Below are 23,319 nucleotides of genomic sequence, written 5' to 3'. Positions count from 1 at the left end.
AACCCAGGAACCAGGATCTAAAAGTTCTGGGTAAAAATTTGCCCCACTTTCAGGGGCGGGACTTGGGCAGTGATTGGTTGAGTTCACACAGCATTGTATTTCAACCACCATATTCACATAATTTTCTAAATATTACTGTTATTGTGTCATGAAATGTAGTTTGAAGAGTATTTCAGGCGAGAATGTAGTGGTTTTAAACTCAGACCTGCGGTTTATGAAGATTTATAAATAACATTTATTTTCATAAAACATTTGAAAATGTGCATCGCTGATTTCAGAGATGTGAGCTCCACACGATCACCGGGCGCTCAGTGCTCATGTATCCCAACAAGAGCAGCCTTAACTCGGCTAGTCCTTCTGACATTTGCCGCTGGCTCTGATGTCTCTGTAGTGGTTAAACATAAGATGTAATTCGCTTTGGGAAAATCTAACAGGTAATCTTTGGTCTTTATAATATATCTATCAACATGTTAAAATGAAAATAAAAAGAGGCAATGCTGCTTGATATAATAATTAGTTTCATTGCATGTACGTTCCCTGAACTACAATTTTGCGGCTATTAATGTTTAAATGAAAACTAAAAGAGGCAGTGGTGTTTGATATCATATTTCGTCTTATTGTAAATACAGTGAAGGAAATTGCAGTAGCCGGGCAAGATGACTTGACTTGCGAAATCCAAACTACCGAGGATGCAAGTCAGAAATTTGCGTACTTGGTATTGAGAAACGCACGCAGACCAGTGGCGTGCGGTGGTGTTTTAAAATGAGGAGGCAGTTTTATACATATGTGTGTGTCCCTGTTACACTTAATGTTGTCACATTTTCCTGGGTAAATAAATGTTTACTTACTTTATAATTAGTCAATAACACCATAATTTTCTTCATTCAGGCTGAGAGCTCGCATGAAAACAAGAGGCGGGATTTATCGCAGGAACCAATCACATCCAATCATAACCGATCATATCCAATTATAGCATGATGGAGGCATTGCCTGCTCTCACGTGACTTTCCCCCATTCAACTCAATGAGCCTCCAGAAAAGTCACCGCACGCTTTAGGGTCTCTGTTTTAAGTCTATGGACCAAAGGGAGGCAAGCCTCCGCTGTAACTTTAACTGCGGGTGTCGCAGTAATATTTGCGATTTAGGTTTGTAATATCGATTATTTTCTCATCCAATTTTTTGAAGAGACACTGCCTCCCTTGCCTCCTTGGAGGAAACGCCCCTGGTGTAGACCAATCTTCACGGTAATGGATAGTGATGGAAACGCAGACAGTGATATCAGTGGAAAAGCGGCTATTGATTTAATAACTGGGGCCATGTGGATTACCTTCAAGTTCACTTTTGTGATTTTTGATGCATCAGCTATGGGAAAGAAAGTCATAAACATCTGGGTCGGCATGAGGGTGAGTAAATGATGAGAGAATTGGGAGAATGAGAGAAAGTATAACAACTCCTTGCACCAAAACCATACACATCAAGTCCAATGAATAACGTATTGTTTGTGAATATACATTAGTCTTCTCCAATCCTGCTCCTATGCCATCATTTCTCTTACTTTATGTACAGACACATTCTTTTGTATATAGCAACTGTTCTGTACATACACTACAGTTTGGAGTCTATAAGATTACTTTTTTTTTTTATTCTTATGTGCTCACCAAGTCTGCATTTATTTGATCTAAAATACAGCAAAATAGTAATATTGTGAAATATTATTAGTTTAAAATAAGAGTTTTCTATTTCAATATATTTAAAAATTTAATTTACTCTCGCAATGGCAATGCTGAATTTTCAGCAGCGATTACTCCAGTCATTATCATTCAGAAACCATTCTAATATGCTGATTTGATGCTCAAGAAAAAGTATCAAACCATAAATACCTTTTTCAGGTTTCTTGGATAAATACAGAGTACAAAGGAACTGAAATAGAAGTATTTTGTCACATCAAGTCTTTTGCTATATAACTGCACATGAATAAAAGCATTAATTTCTTTCAAAAAAATGTTACTAACTCCAAATATTTTAACAGTATGTGGTATTTTAGTATTGTGTTATTTTTGTTATTCTGTGTGTATCTATGTAGCTCTGCAAATACTGCAAGCTTCTGTTATCAAAACCAAATCTTACTCGTCCGTTTACTGATAGGTCAGTTCTTGACACCAATGAAGCCAATATCTTATTCGTCTGAGAGTTTGTTTTCTCCATCAGAACCATAAACAAATAATGACACTAATAATAATAATAATAATGATGAAAAAAGTACAACAAATATCAATGCGGTATGTTATTCAGAGCTTGGTGCAAAGGAGTCTATAGAAATACATTGTTTCCTATTGAAATCTTATCATCCCTGTATATTTAGACTTGGTCTGAACAAGCCTTCATTATTGCTAATGGCATAGGGCTTTCTGCACTGGAATTGACACTTGTTAACAGAGCAAAAGTGCACATTCAAAGTTCAAATTCCCACAGATATGTTTTGTCTCAGCTGATTAAACAATTAATATTTTTTTTTTAACTACAAGGTACATGCATATTGATTTGACTCATGACCATAATTAAAGCATCTGATGGTCACCACTTTGGTAGCGCAGAAGACAGCATCTTCATGCAACAAGACTCCAGTAGGCAGAAAGCTCCATCTCCATTTTTAAAAATACATCTCATGCATATGCTTATGCATAATTGATATAGTGAAGACACTGGAGTGTGTGGAATGTGAGCATAAGCAGCAATATGAATGCTGGAGAAGGAAGAGTTATGATGCATGAATGGTTAGTGGTGCACAGGAAGTGAAGGATGACTGACTTAGTGTTTGTTGGTGATGATTGTGGGAGGTTTATATGGGGTTACATGACGCTTTAATGCATGCATGTGTGACTGGGATTTAACCAATTAAGGCATCTAAAAGGTTTTCAAAAGAATACTCTGGTGATGGACATTTTTCTCTTTAAATTAGTGTGTGGGTCTGAATGAGATGGTTCTCTAGGCATCACTAATCCGGCTGAAATCCAGGATGAAGTATGCCAATCAGGTACAACTCAGCCTTTCTAGAGATCAAAAGCATGCCAGTCTGGGCTCCATGGCAGGTAACGGCCAACAGCATAGAGACAGAAGATAGAAGTAGACTGTGTGTGTGTGTGGTGCAATGTAAAATAGAGAAAACTGGTGACTGGTTTTGTTAGTGATCTTATCTAGAGGGATGAACTATGCCCGTATACGTGTGTGTGACAGTAAGAGAAAAGTAAGTGTTTTTCTGTACTTTGCCTTTTTTGAGATTTACACTCTTTCAACAGATGCATGTGTCTTTGGGTGTACCTGTCCTTGCCGTTTTGCACTCCCAGAGTGGCTCTCTCAGAAATGGGGGAATTTCTGCTGCGGCTTGTGCCCGTGGACAGGATACTATTCTGAAATCACAAACACACACATAGCTGCAAACCAGTGTTGTTACTGTTAACGTCTCCGGTTACTATCGTAACCTCGGTTCCCTGAGAGTGGGAACGAGACATCACGGAGAATTCTCCGTTATGGGAACTCCTTCCCTTCAACCTTTCCTGAAGTCTTATTGGCTCACGACAGTCAAATGACTGGCCAATTGTCACGAATCAAGCAACCGCGTGCACATACTGACGAGCTCGAGAGGCAGTATAAAAGCGGCGCCCGCGACAATTACGTCAGAATCTGAAACTGAACACCGCTAACGTTAGCTGGTCGAGCAGCGAGCACGGCGACCTCCGTGATGTCTCGTGAACGTCGGGGAAGAAGGGGACGGACGCCCTCGAGTCAGCCTTCCTTGTGGACCTGAAATACCAGGAGTCGAGCTTACTCCTGGTAGGCTCTTCCGGAGGACTCCAGGTAAGCTCCAACTCCTGGACAGCCTTCGACAGAACCCTCATGAGCTCCTCTTGGAGGTCTGGGGGCCCCATGCTGTCCGTCTGATCGGGCTCCGATCCCGCCCAGTCCTCCCTCTCCGAGGCCGAAATGGACATCGAGTCGTCCACCTCCTCCTGGCCAAAGGACACAAACTCCTCGATGTTGGAAGGAGGGCGGAAGCAGTCCTCGGGGAAGGAAACCGGGGAATGGGGCGACCGCTGGGTCTGGCGGAGCGGCAAGATGACGCTCCCGCCACCAGGAGAGGGGGGGGGCCCACCAGCGGCACGCTGGCGGCAGTGGGTCTCACCCCGAATAGACCGCGAGCCATATCGCGGCGGGTCCGGAGCACGCGGGCTGGCAGGTCCGCGCAATGTCCGCAGGTGGACTCGTCCAGCGCCGCCTCAGCGTGGGCCAGGCCCAGGCAGGCGACGCAGTGATCGTGTTGATCTGGCGGTTCTATTGGTCCCACGCAGATCTTGCAAACTTTAGCCATGATGAATTCGACAGGTGAAGTAGAAGATTCTGACGTAATTGTCACGGGCGTCGCTTTTATACTGCCTCTCGAGCTCGTCAGTATGTGCACGCGGTTGCTTGATTCGCGACAATTGGCCAGTCATTTGACTGGCGTGAGCCAATAAGACTTCAGGAAAGGTTGAAGGGAAGGAGTTCCCATAACGGAGAATTCTCCGTCATGTCTCGTGAAAGCTCGAGAGGGAACTAATGCCAAATTTACACTGCAAAGGTTTCAGAGAAGTACTTTTGAAGTGGCATTTAGGTGTCTTCACACATAAATGCATTTACTATTATTAATATTATTAATAATAATATTCTTTAAAGCTGCAGTCCGTAACTTTTCTTGCTCAAAATTCACAAAATTTATATAATAAGTGAGTACATCATGAATCCATTTTCCAAACCGTGTTTTTGGCTTATCCTGCATCACTACGGTGCACTTATGAGTTTTTATATTCAGACTGGTTCTGGTAGGAACCCAATTTCTGCATGTTTTGTCATAGACATAAACAGAGAGAAGTAGCTCTGGCTACAATGTTCTTCCGCAAGGCACAAGCCGTTCTGTTTATCCTCTAGAGAACCAGAAGTTACTGACTACAGCTTAAATTTCTATAATCTCTTTACTAGATTTTTCTGACAAATGCACATTTGCATGTATTAGTTCTGGAATTGCAACAGTAATCAAAGTTTGATCTGGGAGTAATTAAATGAATCATGCTATGAACCATACAAAGGACAGCCCTGCTATGAACCCTGGGTGAATGACAAACTAGAAACAAAACACATTTTTGTCTATTGCTCAAGGTGTGAAAATGTTTGCTCTCTCATCCAATTTGTGGAAGAGCTACTACTTGGTTGGTACTCAGACAGGGCCTATTCATACAATAGAAAAAAGGCACATTATCTAAAGATGTGCAAACCAAGAAACTCCAAGTATGATGTGGTGTGTGAAAGCTCAAAATAGCATCCTCTGTAGCATTTTCTCAGAAATAACTTGAGAGCAGAAGCCATGAGCTTTGGACGTTCCAAACATCTCTCGGTCAGAGAGTGCGCTTCTACCCTGGGCAAGCCCTTCCAACCATCTGCTGCATGAAAAATATCAGTGTGGAAAGCAGCAGGCTTTTCAGAGCACCCTTGTGTAACTGGGAACAGAAGCAGTAGTTAAGATGTTTAAAAATTACCCTGCTATTATGTCAAAAGCTTCCTCAATCCATAATGTAATTACATGTTCTTCAAGTACATGGAAACTGAACTAAAGAACATGACGTGACTTTGGTACTGTATTAGTCCTGTTGATAAGCTTGAGTGCCCTAGCTTGTAAAAGATCAACAAGCACTCGGTCTAGATAAACATGCTCTAATTGATATAGTTCCCTTTTTTGCATAACTGTGTTTTATAGGTTGAAAAGTTTTGACTTCTTTGTTTGGCCGTCGAGAGTGGAAGTGACAGGACAAGAGGGGGCACAGAATTGGGAAAGGACACATGAATGCCACAACTCAAAATATTGTTGAACAAGTATTATTTTTCTAACTAATGGTATGTGTGCACCTCTGGTACGATTTTTAATTATACATTCTCTTTCATCCAACTTTTATATTTAGTTCGGTTTTGCGGTCACCTAAAACTCACTAGGCAGTTTTTTTTTAAAATAATTTTATAACAGTGTTAAATGTAATCTTCAGTATATATTTAAAAATAATATTTTTATACAGTACATAATGCATACTTCACTTGTAGCATTTTAGTTTAGTAATTTATTTACACAAAATAATGTAGAATTTAAATTTGTCCATTTATCAGTTTTCAGACACAATATAATAAAAAAAATAATAAATCTCTAACAAACATCACCAAACAGACACACTTACAGTAGAGGGTGTGGAACTCTTTTTGCGTTCGCTGGAGATAACTGGACTGGGTGGAACTTTGGTGGAGCTATTTGAACCTTTCCTCCCAGAATCCTCCACTCCATGCTTCTTTTCCCCTTGAGGCCGTTTCGAGTATGAGCCTGAGGGACAAAGAAGAGAGAGTATGAATGGCAAATGGTGTGAATGTGTGTTTATAAAGGTCTTCATTCACAAACGCTCCCAATCTGCTCACCCTGATTTGTTGATGTTCTGACAGGTTTCTGAGCGGATGACACACTGCGCAGTACCATATGAGGTGGAGAAGGGCCATTGCTGCTAGTGAGGTCACTTCCTGGGCGTGGATTTAGTAACAAGTCGACACCCTCGTCAAGCTGCGAGTCAGAAATTTAAAACAAAAAGTATCATCATCACTTAGCTACCTCTGTGGGCATTAAAGTATGTGTGTGTTTATGTATGTGTGTACCTCTGAATTCCTATAGTCAAGCAGCAGGTAGGTTGCCATGACTTCATTGTATTTTTGTTTGATGAGAGATTCCTCTATTTCCTCTTGACTGAAACCCATCTGAAGCATTATGTCTAAATGGGCAACATATACACATATACACAATGTCATTGCAATACCTTTGTAAAACATTTCCAAATCTTGGAACGTTTTCTTAACATCTATACTATTCCAAATGTGTGAGAATTACACACACCTGTTCTCCTGGGGTCTTTGTAATCAGGTTGAGGCTCAGTGTAAGGCTTCAGCTGCTCATCGTCATGACCTACATTCATCCAGCGATCCTTCATGATCTGCTGCTGAGCCAACGGCAGATACACAGACAGAGAATGGTGAGGGATCACATAACCATATCTTTAAGTGTTTTTAGGCAACCAGACTTTGAATTCAAGCGCAAATTTTTGCCAAAAAATCTGCTTATCTCAATTAAAACAACATCATTGTGTCATTCACAAGCTTAAATGCAAAATATAAAGCATTATGTAAATGTAACTGATTTTATCAATCAATCAATCAAAAGCAGCAAAAAAACTTGTAGTACAAATTTATTTTATTTTAATTAATAAATTTATTTAAAATCACTGGCTCTCAACCAGGACCAGGGTCAACTAGGGGACCTCAGCGAACCTCAAAAGGGTCTTAAGATAACTTAAAAATATTTAAAATAAGACAAAAAAGCATTAAAGATAAGATAAAATAATTAAAAAGCAAGAAATTTCTCATTTTAATTCACCCTTTAAGGGGCTGTTCACACAGAAAGCATTGTTGCATCTAAAAACACAATGATGCAGTGTTAACGAATGGTTTTAAAATTAAAAAGCACCATGCAAAATGTCTTTTCCGCCATATTGCTGTCAAATAAAACAGTAGCCATGCCAACTTGCTACTGTAAACAAAAGCTTGCAACGTTTGCCCCGCCTTCGGAGTCTTCTGTTTGCCCCAATGTTTCGAAACTAACACTGATGAGCGCGCTGTGTGTAAAAGTGTAAATTCTTTTAACTCAATCTCATGTGTGAGACACTGCGAAAGACGCTAGTGCAACAATCATACACATCCATCTTGCACACGTTTACATAGAAAAACAATGGAAAAGTAGCGCATTGGAATGGAAAAACACGTTCAGTGTGAATGTCCCCAAGCATTCCCACAACCTTGGGAAAACATTTTAAACATTTCATAAAAAAGCTTTTTTTCGGGTTACGGGAGTAAAAAATATTTGTAAAAATCCTTATCCAGCAAATCATAAATGACTGGAAAAGTCATGGGGCTTTCGAATATCATTGTGAACTACAGAAGGCCTTGATGTCAATAGGTTGAGATCTACTGTTATCTCACCTGAATAGGTATAGTATGTTGTAATAAAACCTTTTGCCAGGAACTGCTTTTCATATTACCTTTTTTTTCCCCTCAAAAATTAACTTTCAGGTTTTCAGATTTCAGGCTCAGCATATAGAAGTTTATAGGTATGTATGGTTTTTAAAATATTTTCTTCATATTTTACACTGAAAACTCATACTTTAAGCTACTTTAAATGTAAGGCCTTTGTCTGTATTTTAGTTTACAGTCAGATATCAGATGTGTATACATGTCTAAATCAAGCGCACCTCCAAACTTCCCCTCTTGGTAGGATTGAGGATGAGAAACTTCTTCAGCAGGTTCTCACAGTCTGTGGACATGTAGAAGGGAATCCTATACTTCCCCCTTATAACACACTCTCGCAACTCCTGCATAAGATGAAGAGAAACACAATGAGGATGATACAGTACAAATGAGGAAGATAAATAAAAGGACAGAGACAAACAGGAACAAAAAGACAGATATTCAGTGTCTCCCACCTTCAGGTTCTGTCCATCAAAAGGCAGCGAGCCACTGACCAACGTGTAAAGTATGACCCCGAGACTCCACACATCCACCTCTGGACCACTATACTTTTTGCCCTGGAAGAGTTCAGGGGCAGCATATGGTGGGCTCCCACAAAACGTGTCCAATTTATTGCCCACCATAAACTCGTTACTGAAACCAAAGTCAGCTATCTTTATGTTCATGTCAGCATCCAGTAAAAGATTCTCAGCCTGAGGGAGAAAAAGAGAATGGTATGATGGTAAGAAGTTTGATACAGTGAACAAGAAGTGTTCAGCGTTCGTCGTTCACACAATCGGCAACACACACATCTCCCTTTTTGACCTCAATGCTCAATTTTCTATCGGAAATGCCCGTTTCTCTTCCTTCAGGGTGTTTGCCCAACTTTTCCTAATGAGTTCTCTCATGCTATTGTGTGTGTTTGTGAATGTGTTGAGACTTGCCCTCTGTATGGAAGCCCGTTTCTGCCAATGAATAAAAAATAAAACAAGGTAATTGCGACTTTTTATCTCACAATTCTGCCTTTTTTTCCCTCGCAATTCTGCCTTTTTTTCTCAGAATTCGGAGATATAAACTCGCAATTCTGCCTTTTTTTCTCAGAATTCGGAGATATAAACTCGCAATTCTGACTTTTTTTCCTCACAATTTTTTTCTCACAATTTTCTCGCAATACACTCTTTACTTGACAGCAGTTATTAAAATAACGCGATAGAAGCTGCCTCAAACTCAGAACTAAAAAAAGTCAGAATTGCGAGTTTATATCTCCGAATTGCGAGTTCATATCTCAGAATTGCGAGTTCATATCTCAGAATTGCGAGTTCATATCTCAGAATTGCGAGTTCATATCTCAGAATTCGGAGAAAAAAATCTGAATTGTGAGATAAAAAGTTACAATTACCTTGTTTTACTTTTTATTCATTGGCGGAAACGGGCTTCCAAACCTCTGTGCTGCCACTCAAGATCTACACACCAACTTTAGCCACGAAGAGAGGCTGTGTTGCCTAGCAACAGATGCGGGGTGCTAACTGGGCTCGGTTTGCAGAGTTAAATATTACTCTGCCAAAAGAGCCTAACTTTTACAACATGCAAACACACAGCAACAAAGAAATGGATGAGGCATGGGCAGTGGGGATATCTAACAAAGTCGATATTACATTGCCTTTGCAAGACTGAATTTAGCTGTGTTGTAATTAATGTCATCCGTGTGCCCATTGGCTGCTTAACATGATGTTAATCAATCACATTTCAGTGAAAGAATTTTGTTTTTGCAAAAGGGCCCTATATGTTAACTACATACTGTCATGTAGACAAACCAGTCACAGTTAATACAATAAGAGTTCTTGGTTCTTCTCAATTTGGAGATGAGTGAAAGAAAAAGACACTAACCTATGAGTTCAAGACTGATTTGAGTCTTATAGACCAATTCAATAAAAAGAACTGACTCATAAGAGTAATTTATTCAAGAATAAGACTACACTGGTCATGCTGTACATTATTCAGAAGTTTGGAGTCAATAACAGTTTTTACACACACCTGCTAACCAAAGCTGCATTCATTTTGATTCATTGAAAAACACAGTAAAAACTGTTATATTGTGAAATATTATATCTATTTAAAATAAATGTTATCTATTTTAATATAAATTAATGTAATTTATCCCTGTGATGGCAAAGCTGAATTTTCAGCAGCCATTCCTCCAGTCTTTAAGGTCATTTGATTTTTTGCTCAAGATAAATTTGTATTATTATCAATGCTGAAAACGGTTGTGCTGCTTTGAAACCATAATACTTTTTTTCAGGATTCTTTGATGAATAAAAAGTCCAAAAGAACAGTATTTATCTGAAATGCATCTTCTGTAACGTTATAAATGCTGACACTTTTGACCAATTTAATGCATCCTTAATGAATGAGCCCATTAATAAAAATAAATAAATATGTATATATATATATATATATATATATATATATATATATATATATATATATATATATATATATATATATATATATATATATAAAAAATGGTAGTGTATGTATGTTTTTGCTTGCAACTACTGAGGGCAAAACTATTTCAATCATTTTAATTTCCTTTGCTGGGGCAACCGGCTCTGAATACAATACAATCAACATGCCTGCAACTTGAAAGAAATGCGATAGATCCAGTAATCCAACCTGAACTGCAAAAAACCTCTGTAGCCACAATAGAGGTGTGGCTTAATGGTTAACTCACTCACACGCACACACGTTGGTTTTTTTAGTTTATGGGGACTCTCCATAGGCGTAATGGTTTTTATACTGAACAAACTGTGTGTGCTATTGCCCTACACCAACCCTACACCTAAACTTAGCCCTCACAGGAGACTTTGTGCAGCACTGCGGTGACATTATTTAGTGTACATCTCTGTGTGTGTGTGTGCTTGTGTGTCCAAAAAAAAAAAAAAAAAAAAAGAGACAAGCTGAGAGAGAGAGAGAGAGAGAGAGAGAGAGAGAGAGAGAGAGAGAGAGAGAGAGAGAGAGAGAGAGAGAGAGAGAGAGAGAGGTTCAGACACACAATTGTACTCTATGCAGGATTTCTGGGGGTCCTGAACGCAAGAGAATTACATTAAGTTATGCATGGAGACAGTGACTAAATTCAAGGTTCAAGAGTCACTAAGATGATGGTTTGGACCAATAAGCAACTTCAGTTACATGGGCAGAGTTTCATCATGGGAACGTTCATCCAGAGAGACACTTCCTTTCATCTTAACAAGGAGAAGATCTGGGGTCAGCAGTTCCAGAGTTCAGAGTACACTCATGATAGCATGTGGGTGTGGGTGTGTGAACAGAGGACTCATTCCTTCACCTGGACTTCTGTAATGGACTTTGGTGACAGACACAGAAGAACTACTAAAGACCATGTGAAAGATGAAGGTACAGCTGAATGCAGATCTTGCTGCTCAGGGCAGACCCTAACGGCCCTAACACACACACACGCACAAGCACACACTCTCACCTTAAGATCTCGGTGTACAATACACTTCTGATGGCAATACTGCACAGCTGAGACAATCTAGAGAGATACAGAGAGAAGGTGTGGTGAGTAATCAGGAGAGTAGGTGAAGTCATTTTGGCTGCTCATGGGAGTTGTCGTTCTTTAATTGAGCTTTTCTATCAGCAATTAAACCATCATACACACATATGCACACAGCAGAGTTAATGAGCACGCGCGCACACACACACACACACACGCTCGTACTAGCAAAACAGCACTACTTGGCACCACCTGTCGCAAACCACTATTGTTTAAAACAGTATATGTTTACCAAAGCTCCATTTATTTGATCATATATACAATAAAAACAATTTTACTGTAAAATATTACAATTAAAATTCTGTACAGATGTCAGATGTTCTTGCTTCCATTGAAACACAATTCTGTTTGGATCATTCTCACTATTGCACTCAAACTGATGATATGATCAGTAATTAAAAGTTATAATAGAAAAATGGAAGCATTTTCACTAGTGGGCTCAGACCTCATTGTATGTACATGTGAGCTTTGACACTGAAGCATGACTCACTCATACGCACTCGCACTGACCTGTCTAAATTTGGCACGCGCTTCCTTTTCTTTCATCCTCCCGTGAGCAACAAGGTAATCGAAAACCTCGCCTTGGAAATGGAAGAGGGGAACATTGCAATAGAATAGAAAATGACAGAGAAAGACAGGTAAAGAAGAAGTGGTACAAGTTGAGGAGAAGAACAGACAGATCAGGCAAAAGAGAAAGGAAGATAGGAGAATTAAATTATTTAAAATGCAGTGTCCTGGGTAGGGTTGCACCAGCCATTCATAAGTTCTTACTTAAATTAGAACGTTAAGTCCACACTAGAGGATTAGTAACTACTAGCTAGTTTGTAACTAAATCTATACATTATTTGGTTGCACCAGTTGTTCGTAAGGCAGGATGTCTCCGTAAAGTAATGCGTAGTCGCATAATATGATGTTTACCCTAAATCATCCAATAGAAACCTTCAAATACATGAGCAGAACTTGATTAAATGCTATGAATTTTAATTTATCCTTTATTCTAACTTATTTTGCCTGACGTATACTAACGGTAAAAAAAACGTTTCCATTAAAAACGATACATTAATAACATTAGTCTATATGTAAGCTATTTTATAGATAAATAACATTCAGAAACTGTAATTGAAATAAATAAGGATCGATACTGAAAGAAAGAAAAAAAACATAAGAAATGCCATTTGTTTATTATTTCATCTGACATGCGCAACATGGACCGAAGCGCACAGAGGCGCGCTGCAGATGGGGTGTTGAAGACGCGCTAATAAAAACAGAGTAAGTTTATTCACATATTGTTCTCTCTATTAATATGTACGTGAGTGTAAATGTCAGCAGCATCATATATGCCTAAAGGATTGAAGCTTGTCGGGTAAAAGAAGAGAATATTGATGCAGTTCACTCAGTCTGCTATTTTATTCCAACCGTTACTCCTGACCAGAGGCTTCCATAAATATTAGAGTTACACTTCAACTAAGTGTAATGGTGCAACGAACAAATATTTAGTAGTGCGTAAGTTGTAACTTACTGCCCATTTACGTCAAAACTAGGCTAAGTTGTAACTTACGTACAGCTGGTGCAACCGGCCCCTGATTTTTAGATCTTGACATAATTGACAGCTGGCAGTTCTAGTCTTTCAGCCCACTCACCTCCACTGGCATATTCCATGACTAAATACAGCGTCTTGTCTGTCTCGATCACCTCAAATAACTTCACTGGAGGAGAAAAAGAGAGATGATCACAAATCAAAACATGTAAGAGATTATTCACACCAAATTTGAATTTTAGGCACATCCCAAACAAGAATTAACAAGAAATAACACATCTCTATGAAATCATTCACATCTTTATCTTACTGGCCCAAAATCAGTAGAGTTCTACAGGGATAACGTTTTTGTAGGTCAAAACCCAAAACAAGTTAACATTTTACTTCTGGTTCCATTGTCCTGAAGTCAATTTTTTAATAGGTTTTTGGTTAATTGGCTGAAATAAGGTGTGTGGTTAACACAAGGAAGACATTTTCACATTTTACTTATGACATACAACACATGAGTAAAAACCCCTTGTGATTTTTTTAAAGCTTTTACTTGTCTTGAAAAGGACAGTTGCTAACAAGTAGCTAAACCCATCTACTCTACAGGTAAACTCATCTACTCACAAGTCCACTTTTACAGCCTCACTGTGTTTATAATTGCTTTTGCAAACTATTCTAATACTTCTGTCGATATATTATGTGTTTGGGCTTGAAATTCATGAAGTGCTTATTTCATCATAGTGCATATTTCCTGCAATAATCCAAAAGCCAATGGAAAAATTCTATTGGGTTTTTGTCAAGGGAACCAGGGTGATGCTAACTTCCTAAAAAAACAGGCCACCACTGCAGCACTCTATTAGCAATAGCTAGCTGTGACTGTGTTGCATTTTAGCTTTCAATATATACAAGCAAATCAACTGTCACATCTGATTTGGAAACTGTGATCTTTTTAATTGTTTGTATTCTGAACAATTCAATGTGGTATATTTTTAACTACTTCTAACCTCATTAGAAAGCCTTCGCAGTAAAATTATTTCAACAGTGCTAACAACTGATGTTGAGAAAAAAAATCATATTAATGATGTAGCACATCTACACCTCTAAAGCACAGCATTATTACTTCATGGGATAACACTGTACGAGTTTGAAGTATGAAGGAAAGCAGTGGTGATAAATACATCTATTTCTACATGAAGCCCTTCAGGCTTTGCAATGAATGCTACAAAACCCACCATATCTATCTTGAATAGCTGACAAGATTATAGCCAAAGTTTAGCGCTAAAGATTACGCTTACAAACTGCATTAGAATGAGTCTGCTTAACTGAGCAGCAGTGACAAGAATTTTTTCTCATAAAAATTATAAAAGAATTATAAAAATGAACAGTCTTGAGTCAGTTTTAAAGCTCAGAGCTACGCTATTCATCATAGTCTATTCAACGAAAACAGGCCACTACTGTTTGACATTAATGCAATGAAGACACCTCGCTGAGCCAGGAAGTCGTCCCCACGTCTCAAATCCACAACAATCATACCGGTACCAAAGAAATCACCTGTGTCCTGTCTAAATGACTACAGTCCCATAGCACTGACTCCAATCATGATGAAGTGCTTTGAGAGGTTAGTCATGCACAACATCAAAACCAGCCTCCCCAACACACTCGACCTGCTCCACAAAAGTGGTAGGTCTCATCAGCAACAATGATGAAACGCACTACAGAGAGGAAGTGGCACAGCTGGCTGAATGGTGTGGCACTAATAATCTGTCCCTCAATGTGGGGAAGACAATGTTGTGATGGACTTCAGAAGAAACTCCGTTGATCACCCCCCACTGACCATCGACAGCTCGACTGTGGAGAGAGTCAGCAGCACTAAATTCCTGGGGGTGCACATCACAGAGGATCTCACCTGGACCACCGACACCCTGTTACTCTCCAAAAAAGGCACAACAGCGCCTACACTTTCTCCGCCGGGTGAAAAGAGCAAGTCTCCCTCCACCCATCCTCACCACATTCTAGAGGGGCACCATTGAGTGTATGCTGACCAGCTGCATCACTGTCTGGTACGGGAACTGCAGTGCTGCTGACCGCAAGACCCTCCAGCGGACAGTAGGGCTGGGTATCGTTCAAAAATTTTCGATACTGGTACCGATACCGATACCTTGAGTTCGATACCGGTTCCTGAACGATACTTTTTTCGATACCAGTTTTATGAAATCAGTTTTAATAAGATTACATTATCTCAAAAAAATATTTTTTAATGTTGATATTTATACAGACTCAAAGCCTCATCTCCTGAGCCACTGCACAATGGAACAAAATATATCCAACACAATAAATAAATAATTTTAATAAAGTTCAAATTGTTTTCAGTTTACACATCTGTTAGGCTATGTTTACATTAGTGCGTGTTCATTTTAAAACACATCATCACTTCTAGGTTGTTAAAGACTTCCAAGAAATTTTAAATCTTCATCCACTTTCATAAGTGGGTGTTTTATTTTCTTTCACCATATGTTTTATTGTTATTAAATTCTGGTGTAGTATGTCTAATTATTTGAATGCATAAAAACAACTTAGTTTATTTAAACGTATTCTTAAAATAGCCTTATGAAATGTTTTATCTTTCCTCAGAAATTCTGTGTTCTGCATCTGGTTTTCAAATGAAGACATAAAACATTAATTTAATTTCTTTAAATTATTGAAAATCAAAGTTTATTTATTTTGGCAAACAAAGGGGGTTTACTATTAAAATAAAAAAAATTGAATAACTGTTGTGTGATAATTTCTAAAAAAAAAAAATAATAATAATAAAGTTTTAATTTTAACAGTAGCCTAGTAGTAGCAGTATGTAATACTGTCCGCTGAACAAAAATATTTCTGCCGCAGTGTCTTCCAAATGAAACCGAACTTTTATTTTGACGGGTTTCCGGGAATACCTTTACAGTTCTGTGTGTAACTTATATGATATGACGTTAGTTTTACTCGAATCAAACGGTAAACTGCTCATTAATTGACTCTCACAGCAGTTCTGGAGATGTTGTTCATGTGTTTATGTCCTCATTTAGTTAGGCGGCAGAAGCTGAAATCACCGCGAGCGTCACGCGAGCTTCAGTCTGTGTTTAGTAAACAAACCGCGCGATATAGAGAGCAGACTGCTCCGTGCGCTTTCGAAACGCTCTCGCGGTATGTCAAACACTGATCTATCAGCGCCGCGCCGCTTCTAGTCAAACACACCTAGTGCTGCAGGATTATTGGCTCACTGACGGTGATGAGATTAACCCCTTAGGTATCGAAATTTGGTACCGAACGACAAGACGTTTTTCGATACTCGGTGGTATCGAGGCAATTCGGTCGGTGCCTAAAAAGTATCGAACTCGATACCCAGCCCTAGCGGACAGTAAACACAGCTGCAAAAGATCATCGGTGGCCCTCTCCCCTCCATCCTGGACATTTTCCTTACACGATGCTCCAGCAAAACCAACAGCATGGTGAAGGACTCCACCCATCCCTCCCACAGTCTGTTCCAGCTCCTACCATCAGGAAGACGGTACCGGAGCATCAGAGCCCGCTCCGCCAGACTGCTCAACAGCTTTTTCCCCCAGGCTGTGAGAGCCCTGAACTCAAACCACCCCACCCCCCTCTGAAACCCCATGCAAACCCCTACCTGCTGAAGCATGGACCACCCCCCACCCCAAACCTTACCACACCAAAGAAAAAAAAACTGTATGGAACTTTTTTGTGCAATTTGAAGTGTGCTACACACAGGTGAGTGGGCCTGTACAAACCACCTGTAGTAACACTCTCCTCTATGTGTACTAGACACGTTACACACACTGCTGCGTGTACACTATCCCACAAAAGACTCAGCAATATATGTGTTTACATGCTCATGCACTACAAATCATCCTGCACTGTTCCCAACCAGCTGCTTGACTCAAAATGTTTCTCTTTGCACATGTACAGTATTTATGAAGCATTCGTATAGTTTGTATTTATAATTTTTTTTAGTTTGTATAGGGTAAATATTTATATATAGTATACTTCTAGTTAAAATCTGTCAGTAGGTTAGTTGTGTATAGGTTTATAGTGTTTTTTACTTCATTGTTGTATGTCTGTATTTATGTAGCACCGTGGTCCTGCGAGGCACAACATTTCGTTCCACTGTATGTCCCCACATGTAGCGGAATGACAATAAAGCTCAACTTGAACTTGAATAAAATACATAATCCCTACTTTGTGTGTGTCATCATGGAAAGATCAAGGAGCGTTTCAGATCAATCAGCTGTGATTGTGTGATGTGATATCAGCACAGAGACACTCGGCCACTGAACAGAGAAAGAGCAAAGAATCTGAATCAGGACTGAATCCACAGTGTGGCATCCTTAAAGGGGGCAGGTTTTTCCTTTCATATTTCTGCTCTGTTCTTTGATATTTATGAGCACAAGCTGAGCACTAATGAGCTAGCGTTTTCGTCAAGACCACCACCACAGTACAGGTACGCACACACACACACACATACTTAAACACACAGTTCAATACATCAGCAGTATCTGACTTGTGTGTAGGCTTGAGCGAGTGCATATCAGCAGCACATATCAAACAGTCCATTTCTTCAACATCTATGACATCAAAGTCTCAGGAATGCTGATTTCAGTAGACTGGTCTTATCTTGTATCGGACAATTCCGATGATTCGTGTCAGATGCTGATTTGAAATATTAAAATAATTCTATTAATTGTGGTGTGGCCAGTTAGACGGGTTCTTTCACTCACCGATGTTTGGGTGACTCAGAAGCTTCATGATTCTCACTTCTCGGAAGAGCTGAGAAAACACAATACAGAGATGAGGTTTGAGAAGATTGTAAGCATTGACAAGGTGCTATTAACCTGATCCTTGCGATAATGCCAGATACATTAAATTGAATGTATAGCTTAAAAAGAAATGGTCCCCACTGACTTCCATAGAATGGAAAAAAAAAATACTATGGAAGTCAATGGGGACCAGCAACTGTTTGGTTACCCACAGTCTTCAAAATGTCATCTTTTGTGTTCAACTGAATAAAGAAACTCAAACAGGTTTGGAACAACTTGAGTGTGAGTAAATGACAGAATTTTTATTTTTGGGTCACCTGTCCCTTTAAGGGCTCAGATCAATCCCATTACAAGCTGGTTTGCTGGTCTCTCCCAGCTGGTACACAAGAGGCACACAACGTCATAAGACGTTGATATTTGGTTCAATTTCGGTTGCGACGTCAGGTGACCAAAATTCAATGTAAATTCGATGTTACATAGACGTCTGGTGACTGCTGGGCTCAGTCTGGTCAGGCTGGTTCTATAGGGATTTTGAGCAGTTAGTCAAAGCGCTTTAAGCCAGGCTGGCAGACAATCTAAGACCAACAAAATAATGTTTAACAAAATAATATAATAATTATAATTAACAAAATAATATGTTAATATGTTTAACACTTCTGTTACAGATCCTTAAGAAATCATTCTAAGGTGTTCATTGTAGTACTCAAGAAATCATTTATTATTGAAGTTGAAAATGGTTGTTCTGCTCAATGAAGTGTGGAAAGTGTTTTTTCCAGGATTCTCTGAGGAACAACGTTTGAAAAAAAGCGTTCATTTTGAAATAGAAATCTATTTGTATGTCTTTAGTCTGTCATTTTAGATCAATTTAATGCATCCTTTCTGAATAAAAGTACCTTTCAAAATTTATTCCAAAGAAATCTTTCTAACCCCAAAATATCCTACTTGTAAATGGTAGTGTATTAATATTTTACAGCACATACATTGTTAAATTTTCACTAGCAGCAGGAACAATGCCTTAACCTCATTTCTTTAATATCCTCCAGGATTCTGCAGTAGTTACAGTAAAAAGTTAATGGTACATGACCAGCATATGTATGTGTGCGTGGGGGTAAAGCAGAACCCGTTCATTCCCACGTCAGAGGAAATCCTTCAGCCTCTCTTCCTGTAATTACCCCTTCTGTGCCCTCACTCCAGACAGACATACAGATAGAGAGGAGATCTGCAGACTCACTTTTTGAAGACTAGAAGAGTTGAGTTGTGTCTTGTCTATGATTTTCACTGCTACCTGAGACAAAAGAAACACAAACACATCTTTAAACACCTCTCTCAAACATAAAATTACTTTTTTCAAAAGGATTTACCAGAATACCAGAGTTACACTAGAAAGATGACTCTGAATTAGAGGTCTTCACGGGTCCAAAACTTCTACGAGTGCCTCGGCCACGGGTCGGGTTCGGTATTAGCAGCCTCGGGTCTCGGGTAATTAAAATGAATGTGCTTTTCCCAAATGGACCCGATTAGACCTGAATTCTTTTAAACTTTCCCGACTTGTGCATTAATGTTAAGTTCATTTTTGAGAAATGCACGTAAAAAAGGAACACATTTTTAACCTCAGAAACCGATATGAAATCTAGATATGAGATCCATCAGGAAATCCACTCACTTCATTACGCTGCGCGTCAATGCAAGGCTTGACACGCAGCTAACGTTTGCGTAGCTAACGCTGCAGACAAAACTAGCAAATCCATGATTTACTAGCCTATCGGTTGAATTTTTATAATTTGATAATTTTTCACGTTTATATTTCAAATCCACTGGTTACAATTGAAAGCCAAACTCAGAAATAACATGTATCCATCAGGCAGGCAAAAATATAAGTAAATAAACTGAATGAAAGTAATGGAGCAGCGGGGCTGCAGGCTGTACACACGTCAATACTGTTTACGTTCGGGACCAGTCAGGTTCGAAAATAAATGCGGTCGGGTCAGACTCGGGTCTAATTTCATCGGGTCTGTCTAGGGTTGGGTTTATCTTTTTTTTTAAATTATTTATGCACGTCATGTTCGGGTAAGAAGTGATTCGGGTCGGGCATGGATTTTAGGACCCGAGAAGACCTCTACTCTGAATGCTAACTGTGCTTGATCTATATTTGCATGTTTCTGCAAAGTCAGGCACCAGAAGCATGTCCCAGGGGTTGATTTTGATTAAAACAGCTCAACTTTCAGATTTCATCTTCTTTTATTTGTTATATAACAATTGAATCATATAACAAATGCTTTCCCTTATTTTTGTTACTTGTTGAAATAATCATAAATCTTTTAAAGGTTTATATAACTGTCCCACAGTTGTGGCATCATTTTCACCCAAATAAAGTTTACTTAAATTGTTCAGCAAGGAGGAAACAGTATCAATGAAGAACCCGCTTGGGAATGTTGAAATATGTCAAAAGGATTCAAGAGAAATATCAATATCAAAGATAAATAACCTTTTGTGTATTTGATTACTTCTCCTTAGTCTGAATTTAAGCAAAATTCACATTCAATCTTATTTTGTCACATCCAGTCCACACCACAAACATAGGTGATTTGAAATTAGATTCAGCATATCTGGAGCTAGTTGCATAAACACAGTCATTATGTTAAAACCATGTCTTAAGAACTAGTCTGACTAACTAGCAGTTAGCCAAGGGATAAACCGTACTCTCTCAAATTAGATTAATTTAAATGTTTATACAACTGACTTAAAGTTATGAGTAGCCTTAAAAGAAAAAAAAAAATAGATCCCTAACTTGTAATACTAGTCTAAGCAGTTAATGCAACAGGCCCTGAACATGCATCACGGTCAGACATGATGCAATTTAGGGTGTATCGTGTATAAATCTCAAACGGTCAAAAACAATGAAATAACTGTACTATATGATGAAAGTAATCAGTTTGTTACTTGCCATTATACTCTGTAATTGTAAATTAAATTTACTAGTAATTTCAGAGTGAAAATTGTTTCAATGTACAACAAAGTCAATCCCACACCATTTTTTTTTTTCAGCGTAGTGAGGACTCGGCTAACTAGATCCACTAAAAAAAGGTAAATACACAGAAGATCTAGTTACCTCTTTAGAAGTGAGGACATGTCGGGCCAGTTTAACCTTGGCAAAGTTGCCCTTGCCGATGGTCTTCAGCAGTTTGTAATTCCCTATTTGGGGGTATTCATCCACCGTCGGCACCACATTCCGACTACGTGACACACTGGGACGCCCTCCTCCTTTGGCATCAGAGTGGGTCTGACAGAGAGATAGAATATAGGGATCAGAAAAATGTTTCAGATGGTCACACTCGGTTGACACTCAAATTCAACTACATTCTCCCCCTCTCGCTTTCACACACACTCACACATGCAGATAGATGTATCAGACTGATTCACAAGGGGAAAATATGGCTACATTCACACAGCCGTAGAATATTGCTCAATCATTTTGGCGTGCCAAATACACAGTGATCACAACCTCAGACTGAAGTGACTACCTAATAATTGAGGGTCAGTGCGTTTGAGTGATATGTGAGGTATGAACAGAACCACAGTTGAAAACTTGTATGTATCATGTCATTGTTGTGCTCTAGAGCACAGAAAGTGTAAAATAAGCATTTGAAGCAGCACTTGGTGTGTGTTAAGTACAATCATCTGACAACTGTTGACTGTTGGGAAGAAGGCTTTCTGTAGTTACGGGAGATATGGGTACAGGAGTTTCCTACTGTTCAAAAGTTTGGGTAAGGAAATAATATTTTTAATCAGCAGAGACATAAGACATTTATGATGCTGCAAAAAATTTCAATTTTAAATAAATGCTGTTATTTTGAACTTTCTATTCATCAAAGAATCCTGAAAAAATGGTTTCCACAAAAATATAAAGCAGCATAACTGTTTCTGATTAGCACAATTGATAACAGTAAGAAATACTGTGCTTATTGAGCACCAAATCAGCATATTTGAACGATTTCTGAAGGTTCATCTGACAATGAAGATTATAGTAATCAATGGCTGCTGAAAATTCAGCTTTGCCATCATGAGAATAAATCACATTTTAATATTAAAATGAAATTGCAAAAATATTTCAAAATGACTTTTTATTGTAATTTTTGATCAAATAAATGCAGCTTTGGAGAACATGAGTGATTAAAGAACATTTTTAAAAATTGGGGGAATAAAAAAAAAAAAGGTCTTGAGTAAATGACATAAGCCAGACTTGAACTTGCATTGCCTAAGCAGCCCAATTCAAAAGATGTGTGCAACCAGACTTCTCCATAGAAGAAGAAAAGTCAAACAGGTTTGGAATGACATGACAGTGAGTAAATGATGACAGAACTTTCATTTTTGGGTGAACCATCCCTTCAATAATGCTCTTCAAGGGAACAAAATAATGGGACAAGAAAAAGGAAGATGCATCACCACAGCAATCATAAAGCATTCTAGTGAATGAAAAATCAATCTCATGAGAGTCCCTTAACCCCACCAAATCTTCTCAACTCTCCTGTCCAAATCGAGATTAAATCCCAATTTCCCACGTTACCCCATTACACTGGAGAAACCTACAGATCAAATCAGATTATATTACAGTGGATTAGATTAAATCAGACGGGTCCATTTGCTAAACCTGCAAACACACAAACACAGACACAGATATGCTATGTACTTCTCTACGCTTTCCCGCTTTCATTTCGTTATAAACATAAGCGTGTTAACATTTACACAAGTAGCATCTGCATCACACAGCATTCATCATTTTAATCTCTAACTTTACAGAAGTTTCTCCATTTTGTACTCAAGCTAAAGCAGAGCTCATTAAAGAGAAAGTTCAATCATCAAGAGGGACCCAGTCAACTCCATGTGGTGCGGTGTGTGTGTGTGTGTGTGTGTGTGTGCAAACCACAGTTCACTTATCCAGGCGCTGTACTTCATGACAGCTCCGTCTTCAAAGACCAACCGCTCAAAATTTAAAGCCATAAATGTAATGCTTGACGTCAATCCACTAAATGGTGCACACACAGAGGTATGTATTTAAATGAAGACGCTCTTTATTTCCCGTTTCACATGATGCCAATTTTGAAAGAGGGGCAGCTCACGAGAAAGGCATGAGAAAAGCTGGCTGAAAAAAACAGCAAACCCACACTGTCTGTCTGAATGTGTGTGTTTATAGGTAAGCTGAGCTAAGAGCAGTTGCAAAGGTCAGGGCATGGAAAGCTGGAGATTGACAGTGTGCTGACAGGAACAGAGGGGTAAGGACTTAAGGTATTAGAGGGCATG

At 38.9% G+C, this 23,319-nt stretch overlaps 1 protein-coding gene across 8 annotated transcripts in view; it reads right to left on the bottom strand.

Annotated features, from left to right (window-relative positions):
* LOC306875185 (serine/threonine-protein kinase MARK2-like) overlaps positions 1-23,319 on the bottom strand; it is a 55,182-nt gene that overhangs the window by 18,241 nt on the left and 13,622 nt on the right. For 5 of the 8 annotated variants that reach the window (XM_079425634.1, XM_079425636.1, XM_079425639.1 and 2 more), the window contains exons 2-14: positions 21,131-21,301; positions 19,253-19,306; positions 17,983-18,031; positions 13,326-13,391; positions 12,196-12,266; positions 11,608-11,664; positions 8,591-8,827; positions 8,360-8,479; positions 6,952-7,051; positions 6,717-6,829; positions 6,486-6,624; positions 6,254-6,393; positions 3,318-3,406 (exon numbers count right to left, since the gene is read on the bottom strand). In XM_079425634.1, the coding sequence (XP_079281760.1) occupies positions 3,318-3,406; positions 6,254-6,393; positions 6,486-6,624; positions 6,717-6,829; positions 6,952-7,051; positions 8,360-8,479; positions 8,591-8,827; positions 11,608-11,664; positions 12,196-12,266; positions 13,326-13,391; positions 17,983-18,031; positions 19,253-19,306; positions 21,131-21,301 (1,406 nt within the window). Of the gene's footprint in view, positions 1-3,317; positions 3,407-6,253; positions 6,394-6,485; positions 6,625-6,716; positions 6,830-6,951; positions 7,055-8,359; positions 8,480-8,590; positions 8,828-11,607; positions 11,665-12,195; positions 12,267-13,325; positions 13,392-17,982; positions 18,032-19,252; positions 19,307-21,130; positions 21,302-23,319 lie in introns of all 8 variants that reach the window. The other 3 variants (XM_079425633.1, XM_079425635.1, XM_079425638.1) reach the window with 1 other exon arrangement.

Source organism: Barbus barbus (genome assembly GCF_936440315.1).
Source record: "Barbus barbus genome assembly, chromosome: 1".
In the NCBI taxonomy this organism is placed as follows: Eukaryota; Metazoa; Chordata; class Actinopteri; order Cypriniformes; family Cyprinidae; genus Barbus; species Barbus barbus.
The sequence above is the reverse complement of the archived record's forward strand: the minus strand, read 5'-3'. Positions and strand labels throughout refer to the sequence as shown.